The sequence below is a fragment of the Sphaerodactylus townsendi genome, linkage group LG08, assembly GCF_021028975.2.
Source record: "Sphaerodactylus townsendi isolate TG3544 linkage group LG08, MPM_Stown_v2.3, whole genome shotgun sequence".
Classification (NCBI taxonomy): Eukaryota; Metazoa; Chordata; class Lepidosauria; order Squamata; family Sphaerodactylidae; genus Sphaerodactylus; species Sphaerodactylus townsendi.
The window spans coordinates 5544661-5562157 of record NC_059432.1 but is presented as its reverse complement, the minus strand read 5'-3'; the positions used below and the strand labels follow the sequence as shown (position 1 = coordinate 5562157).

Below are 17497 nucleotides of genomic sequence, written 5' to 3'. Positions count from 1 at the left end.
TCTACTTTGCTAGGAAGTCCTGCACTTGCTTAGAGGGGCTCCTCCAGAGGTGACCCTCCGTCTATGCAGACCACCAAAAGGTATCCTGCCAGAAATGGATCAGAATGCGCTGGTAAGCTATCATCTCTGCAGCTGAATATCTGGGGCTGTCCCAAAGGTTTGTTTGAAACTAAGAACATAGGAGGTAACCAGCAGGGTCAGCTCTGTGGTCCAGGTTATCCAGGACCCTGTGGCTGATTATACACAAGTGCTTTGCCCTGTGGTGAAGGTAGATTCTCTTCGAGGTGGAGTTTCTGTTCCAGATTTCTTTCCTCCCTTCTCACACTCAGAGTGGAGCAGATCTAATAATCTCCATTGTGTACGAGAGTGAGAAAAGACATCATAGAGAAAAACAAAATAGATGGCCCTGCATTATTCTTCTCTTTGAGGGGAGTGGAACATGTGTGGAACATACATAATAGGCTTGTGACACCAAATGGCCAGCCAGTTGCCCTCGAGGGCCAACCAACGGGACATCGAAAATAAGACCTTCTCTGTTGTTGCCTCCTAGCACTACTATTCAGAGGTTTACTGCCCATGAATGGAAGGTTACCCTTATTAACTGTGGCTGGTAGCAATTGATGAACCTCTTCCTCATGAATTGTGTCTAACTCCCTTTCAAAGCCATTTGGGCTCACAGCAGTGAATTCCACAGGTTAATCACTTATGAATAAAGGAGTGTTTCCATTGGTCTGATCTGAATCTTCATTATGTGCACCCTCCTCCACTGTTCTAGTATTATAGGAGAAAAAGTTATCTGTACCTACTTTTTGCTCTTTTTGTTATCAACGAAGGATGAACAGAAACTATATTTTAAAAAGGATTAAATAAATCGATTTATTGTACAGTGCAGCTAACAGACCCCCCTGGGGATGGGGCGGTATAAAAGCCGCAACAATAAATAAAATAAATAAAAATACATACATACAGGCCTTGAATTTAATCCCTACACTGAAAATTGCCAGACTAAATAGTCCTCCATGTGCAATATATAATACTAATGAATATCCCAAAGCTAGTGCTGTACAAACAAGACCGCAATTGCAGTGAAGAAGAGTAAATGTGTTTTGGCCCTATGGGCCTTCCTTAGCGGCCACAAATACATACTTCTGCATTCACACGAAGAACAAGCGCTATATGATTTGCCAAAATAAAATGATAAAAATATTCCTAGTGAGCCACTTTCTTCTGCCTAATCTTGCATGTTGTAGTGCAGAATTTTGCTGTCTTACAGGATGTTTCAGCAGCACCATTGACAAAAAGAAGGGAGACATAGAAATAGTTTGTTCTACCAAGAAATTTAGGCAATGTATGTAATACCATGCAGTAAAATATCTAATATTATGGCCATCTAAAACTAACATGAAGACCTTAAGAACAGTCATAGTAAAAATGACAGAGATTCCAGGAGAATGAAAGAAATGGCTTTCTCAGGACGAATGCTCATTTGCCTTGTAAAGGCAAGTAACAAATATGCGTTTTTATTTTGATAGACTCCAATACCTTCACCAGTGAAAGAATCTCTGCCATCTCTAGAGCCAAGTGGTCTTGGATTAGATTGCACATCTACAGAGAAAGAAAGCTCTTTCTTGGTACCAGACTCCCCAAGACCAGGTTGTGACCAGGACCTCGTGGAGGAAGGACCCTCTCCCTGTACAGAGCAAGACACAGTGAGTTCTCCAACAGCATCTCTGATTCAGTTCTCCTACAAGCACCTCTGGAAAACCTGCCAGGAGGCTGCCAACACGGAGACCTTCCTGTCGCTGGAAGAGGAAATGAGGCAGGGGTGCTACTCACATTGTGAGCTGGAAAGAGCACAAAGGTAAGAGGCATCAAAGTACCATATTTTGTGGTGACTCCAGTAGAGTCTGAATACAAAAAATGTGATTTGGGAAAGAGGTCAAGATTACTGGTATTTATGGCTGTACCAGTGATAAAGATCCAGATTGGCAGTGGCAGGATAATGCATACCAGAGGTTGACGGGGGTCCCTTTAAGAGAGCTTTCTTGCAAAATAATTGTAAATATGGCAGGCTTATAATGTGCAGTGTGCAATCTCCCACCCTCTTTCTTGGTCCCATTAGAGACATGGGAGATAAAATGGGGCAAATGGTATTGATGGTGATACTCTAGAAATGTCTCCCAATCTCTGCTGTTGAAGGTGACAGAGATTGGGGGAATTCCTACAGCATCACCCAGAACTGACATCACATCCTTGGTTGCATGCACCAACAGTCTGCAGGCTAAGATTGTCAGCATCTGTGGAGGAAGAACAGAAAGGAAAGCTTGGTAGGGTGGAGCATGGCAGAGGGGTTGGTTAAGCAGAGTCACAGCAGTAGTGGAGTTTGGAGTGTGTGGAATGGAAAGAACCTAAATAAGTGGTGACATAGAAGGTGTAGGCAGAAGAGATCAAGGTTTAGGATCAAACCTTTGGAAAGACCTGATTCTGGAGGTTGTGGATCAAACTCCTACCTGGTCAGGTGCCAAGCTGAGCGTGGTGATGCAAAGGAGGGGCCGGGTGAATTGGGCCCAGGAGCGAGAACCAGCAGAGTTTCCTTCTTGCCCATGTGGTGTAGTGGTTAAGAACAAATGGACTCTAATCTGGAGAACTAGGTGATTCCCTGTCAATGGTTGTACCCAATTGGTTGAGATACATTCCTAGCTTGATGTAGTTGTTACAAAATGTATTGCCGGTGATTGTGTCTAGTTGATTGAAATGTATTTCTACCTCAATGTAATCGCTACAAGATATATGTAACCAGCCTGCTGTATATTACCACTGCTGTAATGGGACATTCTTTCCTTGATCTTTTCTTTAGGGCTTCAAATGCTGAGTAGATAACTAGGCTTACCCCTGACACTTCTGGTCTCAAGGGAAACTGAATGTTTCCGTTGTCCTGCGAGGGCAGGAGGGCAGGTGGCTTTATCTCTATCTGTTGCTGACTTTGGGGTGCCTCGGCTCTGAAATGACTCTTACATTCTTTGGGAAAATGCGGAGGGGGGACCAACTTCTGAATAAAGAGGATAGCAAAAGCCAGGTTCGGCAGAACTGGCTTTACCAAGCTGGGTGCTTTGTTGCCTAGAAGAAGAAGAGGAGTTTGGATTTATATCCCCCCTTTCTCTCCTGCAGGAGACTCAAAGGGGCTGACAATCTCCTTGCCCTTCCCCCCTCACAACAAACACCCTGTGAGGTGGGTGGGGCTGAAAGAGCTCCGAGAAGCTGTGACTAGCCCAAGGTCACCCAGCTGGCGTGTGTGGGAGTGCACAGGCTAATCTGCATTCCCCAGAGAAGCCTCCACAGCTCAGGCGGCAGAGCGGGGAATCAAACCCGGTTCCTCCAGATTAGAGATGTGAGCTCTTAACCTCCTATGCCACTGCTGCTCTACGCCTACCAATAAATGCTGCTGATCAACAATACAGAGTCCGTTTATTGATCCATGGTCCGATACCTAACATTCCCCGCTCCTCCACTTGAGCAGTGGACTCATATCTGGTGAATCAAATTTGTTTCCCCACTCCTACATTCCTTCTGGGTGGCCATGGGCTAGTCACAGTTCTCTCCGAACTCTATCAGCCCCACTTGCCTCACAAGGTGTCTATTGTGGGGAGAGGAAGGAGGAGTTTATAAGCCACCTTGAGTCTCCTTGCAGGAGAGAAAGACAGGGCATGAATCCAAACTCTGCTTCTTCACAGTAGAGAGCCAAGCGAACCTGCTAGGCTTCATGGGCCTCTGGTCGTCTCTCATGACCTGCCCAGACTCCTTTCCTGTGTTGTCCCTTCCTTCAATGACATCATTTCTCCCATGCAGCTTTGAGCCAAATGGCATCCCCACCAAAAGGGGGTAATTCCGGAGAGATTTATTGGGCATTCTTGGCTCAGTTCAACATTGCAAGGTTAGCTGTCCCATTCTATGCAGCAGTAGTAAATGCAGCAGAACACTGAAGGCTTGGTGCAGACCCTCCCAGCAAGGAGGGGGGTGGGTGGGAGCTATTCCGGCAGTTCAAGACCTCGAGGAAGCCCCTGCCTCCCCTCCGCCAGACTTCTTCTGCTCAAGCAGTCAGCCAGAGGGGCCGGAAGAGCCATGCCGAGGTGGGACCCGAAGGTTAGGTCGCCTGTGTGGGGTTTCCTGGAAGAGCCTCGTGCTTGTTATTGTGGTCTGTTTCTAGAAAAGGAAACCTTGATCTTGATGGAATTTATCTTCCAGCCCTTTGTCTGATGACCTGCCTACTGAAAACGGCCGGCCTGAGATCCATTCTCCCACACAAGTGGCTGAAGAGTATCTCAGCGCCAGTTCAGCATCCATCACCTCTCTGTTACACGGAGGGGAGTCTGAGGCAGGCACCATGGCGGAACCTCCCAGGCTGGGCCCGAGTCCACCGGCTGTGCTTGACAGAGAACTCTGCACTAGTGAAAGCGAATGGGATGACCTGGAAGACGCGGAGGAACCACAGAACACCAGGGTATGCAGCATGGACAGAGTGGAGTCAAAGATTCCATTGTATCAGGAACAGGAGAAGTCTAATCTGGTCAAAAGCTTGCTGGAGACTTCTGCAGTTTGTCAGCCCTCAGGCACCCTCCCCAGGGAGAACAAGGGCACCCAAAGGTCATCGACCACAGCTGTGTAAAGCAGAGTCACCAGTGCAGCATCCAATTGGTGCCTGATGGCACAGACCTTCCTGGGTAGGGAAGAGGCCAGAGTGTCTGCAGGCCTTTGCTGTATGCCCCAGGTTTACAGAAGAGAAAGGTGGGGTATAAACCCAAACTCTCCTCCTCCTTTTTCACTTTGCATTCCGTTTGTATAATCCTGACAGTTACCCTGGATATTGGTGACAGAAAGAGCTGTCAAGTCACAGCCTCCCGTAGGGTTTTCAAGGCAAGAGAGATTCAGAGGCTCAGATTCCCATTCCCTGCCTCTGCGTAGCAACCCTGGACTTCCTTGATGGTTTCCCATCCCAGTCAGGGCCCCTGGATGCTGGGTTCTCACTATTGTCCCAATGCTGAATAGGAAGGGCTGGGAGAGATGGCTTGCCAATGACCACCCAACAAGTTCATGAGCTCTGCAAGCTCTGTCAGCTCATCCCATTTCTTCCTCCTGCAGGAAATTGAGCTCTGCGTGACTTTGACAAGGTCAGCCAACAAGGGCTATGGATTCACGGTGGTTTTAAACAAGGTGGACAAAATCCTATATATATCAGAGATCCTGGGAGAGCCCGCGCTGTCTGACGGACGGTTGAGAAGAGGAGACAGAGTGCTTATGGTAAAGAACCATTTTTCCTCTCTAGTACACGTGTTGTGGTGTTTGGCACAGCAAGCTTATCTTGCTAGACACATCCTGCAATCCTAAACCGATTGATGCTCTTTTAAGTCCATGGACCTTGATGGGTACAGCTCTGCATAGAATCGCCCTGTCACTCAGACACAAGGCAGTGGTCCTTGTTGAAGTGTTCAGTGGTAGAGCATCTCTTTGTATGCAGAACGTCCCAGGTTCAATTCCTGACATCTCCAGTTAGGAAGGACCAGTTGATGAGGAGGACATCTGCCTGAGACCCTACAGAGTTGCTGTCAGTTTCAGTAGACTTGGTGATTCAGTAAACCTGAATCAGAGGAAAAAAACCCGAAAGAAGCCATATCAGCTTTTTTCAGGTTTCTCTTTAACTGACAAAATACTCCAGGAGTATTCGAAAAACCGCGTACACCTTGGGCCGGCTGTCTCTCCCTGCCCTTGGAAACCAGCAGAGGAGGGAGGAAGAGATGGATCCTGTGCGTCAGGCTGAGACACTGAAGATCCATGCCTCTCCCATGCCCTTCCAGTCCAGATTCTGTGTGTCAGGCTGAGAGAGAGAGTTGTGGGGAGGGCAGCCCCGGTCTTCCAAGCGGGGCTCAGAAACCCTGCATGGAAGATTCTCCCCTTTGAGCTTGGATAGCAAAAGCTGGGAGAGATCCCCCCCCCCTTTCGAATGTTGAGAAGCACCGGAGGGGGCAGTTCTCTCTAATTTCAGGTTCAGGTTTTTTTAACCCAAATATTTTCAGTAAGGGCTGAATAGAACCAAAGGGTATCAGCTCTAGTCTGCTGTCCCGAGTTAAAAACACCCAGACCTGAAATGTACCGATACTGTCTATTGGTGCTGAAGCCTTGACAAGACTGACCTAGAAGGACTACAGGCCTGCTTCAGGATCAGGCAGCTTCATGTGTGTCCATGTATGAAGCACAGCTTTGGGGCTGTGGTTCAGTGGCAGAGCATCTATTTCTAGCATGCAGAATGTATAAGGCAGCTTCATGTATGTTCTTGTATGTTCACCTCTGAGCCTCTTGTACAAAAGCCGCTTGTTCTAAAGGCCAGACAGATCACTTCTGTCTTTGAGCCTGCAGTTTCAGCTGTCAGCTTCTGAACTGCTTCCCACATAATTATATGCTGGTTTCAGAGGCCCCTGCCCATGCAAGGAGTGTTTTCCTTGGGGCTCTTTGCTTCATGGTGGGGCCTCCTCGCGTTTACACTCAAGGAGGTGCCCCACGGCCTGCTGCACGGCTTGCCTGCCCAACTTCTGGGTTGCTCCTGGTCATCACCAAATTGCTGGTTTTGTTTTTTAAGCCCTTTACATTTTTACATCAATATTTCCATGTTATATTGATATTTTTCAGTTATATCGATATTTCAGTGTTATATTGATATTTTTGTGCTTGTCACACTAATCCCCCATAGATCTCCCAGAAACGCGCATGAGCAGGAGGGAGACCAGATGTAGTGGAACCCCAAAGCGAGTAAAAACATCTGGGGTTCCCTGCTCTCACCAACTGTTGAGCTTTTGGGATCTGCCACGCCATAACACAGCACATCAGTACTGAAGTTTCTGCCCTGAAGAAACTTTCCCTCACTGGAGGGCAGAGCAGCAGTATGTAATTGGCCAAAGTCTTTTGGCGAGACCCTTTTGAAAACAATGGACTCTGCCAAAAGTGAGGCTGGAAAATTTTATGGCCTGAACAGATACTGTTGGCTTTCAATCTGTTGGGGACAAAAGCTGCTTCGGGTGTGTCTCAGGCCTCTGATCCTTGCAAGAGGCTCAGGCAAAAGATATCTCACCTGCGCTTTTCCTTGTGATGCAGGTGAATGGGACTGATGCCCGGGTGCTTTCAGCTGAGGAAACTTTGGCTCTATTGTACAGTTCGCCCCGTGAACTGAGTTTGGTGGTTGGGCGGACTACCACGGAGATCTTCCCTACTTTCCGACCAGAGGAGGTCCCTGAAATCATACTCACAAAGGGAGACTTTGGACAACTTGGTGTGTGAAGAGTTTCGACATCTACAGTAGTCCTTAGCACACTCCCTTGGGGGTACTGGGTGGAGCTATATATATTCCTTTTTTATGTGGTCATGTTAGACCCCACCACGCACAGCCATGCATAACAATACCTGGCACATCTATAGTTGAGCATTCGAGGTACTTCATTGCAGTGATTCTTCCGGCAACCCCTCAGGGATAGGCTAGAATTATTATGCCCTCATTACAGAAGTGGAGCGAGGGTTTGCCTCAGCCCATCTAGTGAAGTCATGGCTGCTAAAAGATTGGAAACAGGGACTCTCTAGCTTACTCTCTTCCCCACAACATGATTTCTGCGCCAGTAAATCCTGACAGGCTGTGATTGATTGATTGATTGATTGATTGATTAATTGCCCATCAACTAATCCTTACAGATCTCAAGATTGCTGGCTTAACCCTTTAAGCTGCATTTATATCTAAATGACTGTTCCAAAAATAATCTTCCCCTCCCCAGTAAAAAGTTCCGTGGACCACAGACTGCTAAAGAAGGGGACCCTCCTACGGTAGAACTGACATTCTCTCCCCCTGCTCTGCACACACAGACTTCCTGCTTGAAGGGCAGAGAGGCTTGTTATTTCTGCTGTTATTATATCAGTATCTTAATATATCAGTATGAGAATTAGAGGTCAGAGTGTTTTGGCTAAGCCCATGTGAGCGAGCTTATTTTTTGTGACTTGAAGCACCCAGCAACATGGAAGGGAGGCATGGATGTCCAGGGCAAAACTGTGCTCACTGGCAAGTTTGTCCCGTTCTGGCAGCAAACTAAACTGAGGTCATACTAGGTCTTGCTTGCTGTAGAGAGAATGGAAAGTGAAAGCGGGGCTTGAAGAAATACACCTGTACAAGAGACCTTGCCGCGACAGACATTCACCCCCACTGCACAGCAGACACCTTGTGCATAATTGGCCATAGATATGGTGTGCATTAAGCCAGTGGATTCCAACCATTTTTGGTGTGGTGACCCACAAGCTAGATTTACTTGATATGGTGGCCTACTTAAAAAGAAGCAGAGCAATCATTTGAACTGCAACAGCCCACCTGTACCAACTTTGCAACCCACCTTTGAGTCAGGACCTACAGGTTGGGGAAGTCTACATTAAGCCACTTAGTTCAACTGCAATTAATGGGATTTCTTTCCAAGTTGCCGTGTTTAGAACTAGAGACAGACAACGTGCAGACGAAGGGTGGGACTGTTTTAGAAAGCAAGACTTAAAGATGATGGAAACGGCATCCGTGTTCTTCCTAGGCCTGAAGTTAACCGGTGGTGTTGGGAGCCAGCTGCAGGGTATCTCGGTCCTTGAGATAGTGCCTGGCTTGCCAGCCAGCCAAGAGGGCAGCTTGCAGCCCCATGACCAGATCATCTGCATCTGTGGCCAGTGGACAGAAGGCATGACTCTGGATGACGCGGTCAGGGTGTGCGAAGCCGCAAGCCATTACGTCCACATCAGAGCCACCCGGTAAGTCTGGCATCCGGCACCCACAGGATTCCACGGAGTTTCTTAGTTTAGTCATTCTGCACATGAAGACCACAGCTCTGTTCCCTCTCTCTCTCTCTCTCCTCTCTACCTCCTCAGACACGTGAGGAAGAAAGTGTTTTGTGATCACAAGCCAGTGTCTTCCATGCAGCGTCAGAATTTTCTGGTTTACCTGTTGCTGGTGTGGCTGCACTTAAATTGCAGCAGTAACAGGGCTACCACGTCACAGGTTTCTTGGTGATTCCCCTGCTCCAGTCCCCTGGGAGTGGCCACCCACCTTCCCCTGGGCCATTAAAGGCTTTTATGCAATTTTTAAAAAATCAGCTCTAGAATATCAGGATATCAGTTTACCATTGCAGTGATAGCTGTAGCAGGTTATGTGGGTTCCCAGATGTTATTAATTTTTAAAGTAAATCTTTGGCACCTTCCCTTGCTGAGATTTAAGGGGAAAGGCGTTTCCCTGCATATCTACAGGACCACTTCTCCCAATATGCCCCCCAAAGAATGTTGCATTCAGCAAATAGCAACCTTCTGGTGGTCCCTGACATATCCGGCTGTCTTGTTCAGCCTGGTGGGCCTCTCTGTCAAAGGAGACCCCAAGCCCTTTCTGTACAAATCCCCTAAAATGTTTCTAAAAGGTTTTTAATTCCCACCTGCCCCTTTCACAATGATGTATGTCTGCATGCACTCTCTCAAAATGATTCCTGGCCACATTTACGGGGTTCTTCCCTTTTAAAAAAGAGTTTTGTATTGAATCGTTGCTTCAGTGCTTCACAGCCTTGTGCTGAGTTCTATATTCCTCTTATACTCAATGCTGCGGATATTGGCTCCCTGCTAACAAAAGACAAGCAGAGAAATTCTGCAAATAAACAGGTGAGGGGCACTAAAATGGCACCAAGGAGGATGTTCAGAGAAGCAGGGAAGCATGGAAAATGTAGTCAATAGATCGCACAGCAACTGCAGATGTTTTCAAAGCATTTCAGCCAGAGAATCGCTTTATAAGGGGATTCATTTAAAACATTCTGAGGCCTGGATCTGGCCAGCCTAATCCATGGAGAGTCACAATGGTAGACCATGGCAGCTGCTACTATTCTGTGTAGGGTGACCATATTTCAAAAGGGAAGGGAATTCCTTGAAAAGGCTTTGAAGGGAACCAAGATGCAGCTTCTTCTGTCTCATTTCAGAGGTGGGCAAATTAGGTATCTACTGCTATCAAGCAAAATTAAGAGGTTAGGGAGCCCAGGCCTTGGAACTGGATCACCATCGCTATGTCTACTTTTGACATTCGTTTTTGTCTCCTGTTTCCTCGATTTTGCAGAGCGCAGGGAGCTTTGACTCTCAAAAGTTTACACTCTGAAACTCTGGATGGTTTCTGAGGTGCTGCTGAACTCAAATCTAGTAACTAGCCAGGGTCACTGTTCTAGGTATAAGATAAGGGTTTCTTAAGATGAATAAAACAGGAGAGTTGGCAGAGCTACGTGATTCACTGAAATATGAGCAAACAGGTCAGGCCAGTCAGAAATCTGAAACCTAAACCACATCATCCCTCCTACGGAAAGTTGTCTTTAATTTTAAAACATTTATATTTGTTTTAAAAATAGGAATGGCGAGCCAGTGATTCCATTAAGGACACGTAAGTAAAATTTGTTGTTTATTGTGGGACAAAATACCGCTCTCAATGAAGGCATTAAGATAAAGTGTTTTACATTTTTAAATGCAAGAAATTGCATTCTCATAAAATGGGAGTCAAATTTTAAATTATGGACAGACTTCTAAAGGGGGGGGATTATTCTTGAACTCTATGGAGGGTCGTGAATAATGCAATTTACACATCCTTAGGGTGACCAGCACTCTGAAAGTTGACTACACCAACCATCTCTTTGGTAGGGGCATTCATGTCCCAATCCAGGCTGCCAGTTCACACACGAGGGAGAACATGGTTTGGACCTGGTGTCCTCACCCTGTGTAACTATCAGACGTGAGTTGTGGATTCTCCTTGACTTCCTCAAGTGCAGATCAGCACTACAACATCCACGGAGAAGTGGATTTTCGATAAGCTTCACTGTCCTTAGGGCCCCCAGAGTGCTTAATAATGGTGATAATGCTTAATAATGACACTACAAATAAAATAGGAAAATCAAACCTTGAATTAGTGGATAATTGTGATGGATTTCCTGGGGCCACTCTGGGATTTTTCCCTCCATCACAGTGCAGTTTCTCTCCACTGAGGTTCCAAATGGAAAATCAAAAGAGAAAACAGTTCTAGGAGATTGGATTTGAGCCTGACACCGCCCTTTCCCCCCAAACCGGAATTGATAAAATGTTATCTTTTTTTAACCTGAAAAACAAGGCATGTTCAATAAAAACTTGATGGAGCTAAATAACAACACTTAACCAGAAGTTATGGGATATTAGGTTTTGCACAGTGCATGTTCAAGAAAATACTAACTTTGTATGCAGTGACACACTTACAAACACACACAAAACCTGTTGGCCTGCTTCAACTCCTCCATTCCTCAGATAGGGAAATTTAAACAAACATCCGAGATCTTTAAATTACACTCCTGTTACCCTGACACTTCTCTCTCAGCCCTTAAAACCTTATTTCTGACTATTTTAACCTTCCACATCAGAACTTAACTTTTCCAGTATCCTGTTCCTATTGACTGAATCAGATCATTGCTCTGATTGGCTCCAGTGTCTTGGGGTCTCATCTGTGTTGCATTAAAAGTTTACACTGGTTTTTATACAGTGCATACATTGAGGGTAAGGGATTGTGGCTCAGGGGCAGAGCATTTGCTTTTCATGTGATAGGTCTAAGTTCAATTCCTGGCATTGCCAACTAAAGGATGTGAAAGAATATTCTCTATTTGAGACCCCAAAAATCTCTGCCAGTCAGAGGAGTGAATATGAACTTTAATAGACTCAGAAGAAGGCTGTTTCAGGTGTGTTCAGTATGAGCGCCTCGATGGTCTTTGTTGAAATTGCAAACCAGTTTTCATGTTTCGTGAAATTAATTGAATTGATGTGATAGCCACTTATTCAAAGGGCCCAGTCATTGCTTTTGGGGTCTTGCTATTTCTCCGTGGCTGTCAATAGTTTCAATTAAGTTTTGCTACAATCATTATAACGCTGTTACACTATTTCTACCATTAGACAATACTCAGATGATGGCATAGTGTAATAGCTCTAATTGTCTCAGACTGAAAACTGAGTTACAGAAGCATGCTTCCCAAATATCAGTAAACAGAGGTGGAAGCAAATTTGTGACAATAAGGGGCAGAAACCAGGCCCACAGAGACACTTAAATTGGAAGTCTCCTTGCAAATTGATTTTTTTTCAATTGAAGGCTGGAGGAGAGAAACGCTGTGAAAAAGTTTTATAATGGGTAACGCCAAAGCCCTTTGCCCTCTATTTACTGGTGATGGTGCAAAGGTGGGTGGGGGTGGGGGGTGTCTCTGTTTTTCAAAAGAATGGCAGTGGCAGCAAACTGTTCAGAGTGGGGTGGATGACCAGCAGTGATCTTTCCAAGATACGTGAAAAAAACCAAAATGGAAGCAACAGCTGCTTGTAAATAAAACTGGAAAACATCTGGAAAACATCCACAAATTTCTTGAGCGTGCATAGAATTTCAACTCTGGCTTAAAAGCTTGCAAAATGCTAGGAGGTGTCAGTTTTATTAAACATGCCTGCTTACTTTCAGGGCCATCTCCAGAGACCGTGGATGTGATGGCTCCACCCTCAAATGAAACTGTGAACCTACAAGATCTTCCTTTGCCCCATAAACAGAGTAAGGAGATTATTCTGAACTATTCAATGTATCTTTGTTATATCACTTGTGGTCTGTCCCTAAGACGATGTAAATCTGCAGGTGCTTCTGGCTGCAAATGGATTAATTATTTATTAGGTGCGCCCCCTTCCCGGAGTATCAGAGAGCATTTTTAGGCGTTACCTGTTCTGTGGCTGATGTCTCAGCCCTGTCTTAGGCCAGCTTGCAGTGCTGCGCTGGAAACTGCTCTCTGGGAGGTGAAAAGGCTCCTGAAGGTAATGTGTGCAGGATCTCGTTCCCTTCACACAGAGATGTGAACCAACAGACCGAGAGCCGAACCATGCCTGGTGGGCATCAGCTTCATAGCTCAGCTGTAAAAAATATGTCTTTCTTCCTTGCAGCAAAGATTTTAGAACTGGACGCCTTCACCCCTGAGCAGAGCCTGTCCCAGTCTGCCGTGGAGGAGGTATGGCATAACATGGCCGAGGAGCGGAAAAGTGCCAGTGGGATAGTGAGAATGTTGGGCTTGGATCGGGAAGTGTTTTGGTTCCTGCTCAGTTGGGGTGGCTTGGGATCAGTCATTTCATGTCAGCCTAACCAACCTCACTGTGGTTCAAACAGGCCCAGTTTTGCCCAACCTCATCAAAAGCAGGGGGGCCAAACAGGGTCAGCCTTGGTCAGAACTTGCACGGGAGACCAACAGGGAAGACTGAGGTCAGGGTGACCCGTTTCTGCTGCTCTCTTGCCTGGAACGCCTCCTCATGGGCAGGGACAGCAAGTCCTTCTTCTTCTTAACCAGCCTCGCAGTGTTTATGTGAGGTGAAAACTTGGAGACTGGCTGCTTACACCTCTTTGAGGTCCTTGGAGGAAGGGTGGGATAAAAATTAACTCATGAATCAAATGCAAAAGGATGATTCCAGTTAAATTCTGAGCTTTTGCCTAATGCTCTGCTCTCTTCTGGTGAGAAAATCTGTTCCATATGTGCGAAATGTATTGATTGCAATAAGAATAATTTTGCAAGTTAGGTCAGACTGTTCTATGAGAATGGGAGTGCATGGGTGCACGTGGACGTGAAAGCGATGCAGAGAAACAGTCAGGTCAATGCAGGGGGTCTGAATCTGCTGCAGGCAGCTTGGGGCTGCACCAGCACATTTGCCCTTTCCAGGGCACTTAGTATGGCAGAGAGGTAAACACACCAAACTGCAGCCACTGCGGCCCTCCCTAGCAAGCAGACATGGCACAGAGTGCCATGTTGATACTCCTGCACCTCAGCTCCCTCCCTGAGCATTCTGGGGTTTTCCAGGGACATGACCAAGGGTGGAGCTGACATTAGCTGGCTTCCATCCAGCTTTTGCCCACCGGAACACCGGTGCTAGGGATTCGGGCTTATGCCACCCTTTTGCATGGCGTGAGCCCTTAGAGCCCCATGGAGGACTCTTCAGCCACGGGGAGGCTTTTTTTGTTTTCAGCCTTCCCATGCTGCCGAGAAGCCTCCTTGGATGCAGCAGGGTGCTGTGCCCCAGCGCCGGAGGCTCCAGATTGGGCTGCTCATAATAGTAACTTGAAGCTTTTTCTTTATTTGGAAAATGTATATCACTAGAGGTTTTCTTTTAGAGAAACTGAACGCAGATAACCTGAAGGAAATGTTTTGTGGGAAGGCGTAGCAAATAACATTCACCTTTGGATGGTTGTCACAAGCCCCAAGGAACAACAGTCACTCACAAAAATACACTTCTCCTTCTTGACTAATTTACTTCCTTAAGACAATCCAGTTCTCATACAGAGTACATGAAAACCAGAAGTTCTGCAGGTTAGCACAACTGTTGTTTTGTCCCATCAATAGATGTTGTAAGGAATGTGGAAATAGTGGTGCTTCAGAATGTGCGACTTGAAAGATCATTTCCTTATAAGAACATAAGAACATAAGAACAAGCCAGCTGGATCAGACCAAAGTCCATCTAGTCCAGCTCTCTGCTACTCGCAGTGGCCCACCAGGTGCCTTTGGGAGCTCACATGTAGGATGTGAACGCAATGGCCTTCTGCGGCTGTTGCTCCCGATCACCTGGTCTCCTAATGCATTTGCAATCTCAGATCAAAGAGGATCAAGATTGGTAGCCATAAATCGACTTCTCCTCCATAAATCTGTCCAAGCCCCTTTTAAAGCTATCCAGGTGAGTGGCCATCACCACCTCCTGTGGCAGCATATTCCAAACACCAATCACACGTTGTATGAAGAAGTGTTTCCTTTTATTAGTCCTAATTCTTCCCCCCAGCATTTTCAATGAATGCCCCCAGGTTCTAGTATTGTGAGAAAGAGAGAAAAATTTATCTCTGTCAACATTTTCTACCCCATGCATAATTTTGTAGACTTCAATCATATCCCCCCTCAGCTGCCTCCTCTCCAAACTAAAGAGTCCCAAACGCTGCAGCCTCTCCTCATAGGGAAGGTGCTCCAGTCCCTCAATCATCCTTGTTGCCCTTCTCTGCACTTTTTCTATCTCCTCAATATCCTTTTTGGGATGCGGCGACCAGAACTGGACACAGTACTCCAAGTGCGGTCGCACCACTGCTTTATATAAGGGCATGACAATCTTTGCAGTTTTATTCTCAATTCCTTTTCTAATGATCCCCAGCATAGAGTTTGCCTTTTTTACAGCTGCCATGCATTGAGTTGACATTCCCATGGAACTATCAACTAAGACGCCTAAATCCCTTTCCTGGTCTGTGACTGATAGCACTGACCCCTGTAGCGTGTATGTGAAGTTTGGATTTTTTTTGCCCCTATGTGCATCACTTTACATTTTGCTACATTGAACTGCATTTGCCATTTCTGAGCCCACTCACCTAATTTATCAAGGTCCGCTTGGAGCTCTTCGCAATCCTTTGTGGTTCTCACCACCCTACATAATTTGGTATCATCTGCAAACTTGGCCACCACGCTACCCACCCCTACTTCCAGGTCATTTATGAATAGGTTAAAGAGCACTGGTCCCAAAACGGATCCTTGGGGACACCACTCCCGACATCTCTCCATTGTGAGAACTTCCCATTTACACCCACTCTTTGTTTCCTGTTTCTCAACCAGTTTTTAATCCATAGGAGGACTTCCCCTCTTATTCCTTCATTGCTGAGTTTTCTCAACAGTCTCTGGTGAGGAACTTTGTCAAAAGCTTTTTGGAAATCCAAGTAGACAATGTCCACCGGTTCACCCCTGTCCACATGCCTGTTTACACCCTCAAAGAACTCTAGTAAGTTTGTAAGACAGGATTTGCCTCTGCAAAAGCCATGCTGACTCTTTCTCAGCAGGTCTTGCTTTTCTACATGTTTTATAATTTTATCTTTAATGATAGATTCTACTAATTTACCAGGAACAGATGTCAAACTGACTGGCCTGTAATTTCCCGGGTCCCCCCTAGATCCTTTCTTAAAGATTGGTGTGACATTGGCCATCTTCCAGTCTTCAGGGATGGAGCCTGATTTCAGGGATAAGTTGCATATTAAAGTGAGAAGATCAGCAATTTCATGCTTGAGCTCTTTAAGAACTCTTGGGTGAATGCAATCTGGGCCAGGGGATTTGGTAACATTTAGTTTATCAATGGCTGCCAGAACTTCTTCCTTGTCTATCACTATCTTCGCTAGTTCCTCGGATTCGCCTCCTAAGAAGCTTGGTTCAGGTGCAGGAATGTTCCTCACCTCCTCTTGGGTGAAGACAGATGCAAAGAATTCATTCAGCTTCTCTGCAATCTCCCTGCCATCTTTTAGCACACCCTTTGTTCCTTTGTCATCTAGGGAACCTACCGCTTCCCTTGCTGGCTTCCTGCTTTTGATGTACTTGAAGAACTGTTTGTTGCTGGTCTTGATGTTCGCAGCCATGCGTTCCTCATAATCCTTTTTTTTGCCTCCCTTACAGCTAACTTGCTTCTCTTTTGCCACCATTTGTGTTCCCTCTCATATTCTTCATCAGCCAAACTGGACTTCCATTTTCTAAAAGACATTTTCTTTTTTCTGATAATTTCCTCAACCTCTCTTGTTAACCATGGTGGCTTTCTTTTGGACTGGGTGCTGCCTTTTCTAACCTGTGGAACACATTCCAGCTGAGCTTTTATTACTGTGTTTTTAAATAACCTCCAAGCATCCTGGACAGTTTGACTCTCTTGATTTTCCCTTTCAGCTTCCTGCGCACTATCCCCCTCATCTTTGAGAAATTTCCCTTTCTGAAGGCGAATGTAACTACATTAGTAGTTGCCACTTGTTCGCATGCTGAGATACTGAATCTGACAGCATTGTGGTCGCTGTTCCCTATCGGCTCAACAACACTGACTTCCTGCACCAGGTCCTGGGTCCCACCTAGAATTAGATCTAGGATCACCTCTCCCCTGGTTGGTTCCATAACCATCTGCTCTAAGCCACAGTCATTTAGCATATCCAGGAATGCTCTCTCCTTACTATGACCTGAACATGCATTTTTCCAGTTTATATGGGGATAGTTAAAATCATCCATTACCACTACATTTTTGTTTTTGTTGGCCTCTCTAATTTCTTTTTCCATCTCAGAATCCTCTTGTGCACTTTGGTCTGGGGGATGATAATATATTCCTAATATTAAACTGTCCTTCACACCTGGTATTGATATGACGATTCATACACCACACCAACGTTGTGTAATGGTTACGAGCAGTGGACTCTAATCTGATGGACTGAGTTGCTTCTCCACTCTTCCACATGAGTGGCAGACTCCAGTTTGGTGAACTGGATTGGTTTCCCTGCTGCACATGAAGCCTACTGGGTGACCTTGGGCCAGTCACAGTTCTCTCAGAACTCCCTCAGCTCCACCTACCTCACAAGGGGTCTGTTGTGGGGAGGGCAGGGGAAGGGAAAGTGGTTGTAAACCACTTTGAG

The 17497-nt window shown here is 46.0% G+C and overlaps 1 protein-coding gene across 6 annotated transcripts in view; it reads left to right on the top strand.

The window, feature by feature from the left end:
* Positions 1 to 17497, top strand: part of FRMPD2 (FERM and PDZ domain containing 2) — a 103149-nt gene that overhangs the window by 61601 nt on the left and 24051 nt on the right. For all 6 annotated transcript variants that reach the window (XM_048505911.1, XM_048505914.1, XM_048505912.1 and 3 more), the window contains 9 exons: positions 14 to 112; positions 1533 to 1861; positions 4243 to 4498; positions 5137 to 5295; positions 7141 to 7315; positions 8601 to 8811; positions 10431 to 10462; positions 12533 to 12619; positions 13000 to 13064. In XM_048505911.1, coding sequence (XP_048361868.1) covers positions 14 to 112; positions 1533 to 1861; positions 4243 to 4498; positions 5137 to 5295; positions 7141 to 7315; positions 8601 to 8811; positions 10431 to 10462; positions 12533 to 12619; positions 13000 to 13064 — 1413 coding nt within the window. The remainder of the gene's footprint in view (positions 1 to 13; positions 113 to 1532; positions 1862 to 4242; positions 4499 to 5136; positions 5296 to 7140; positions 7316 to 8600; positions 8812 to 10430; positions 10463 to 12532; positions 12620 to 12999; positions 13065 to 17497) is intronic.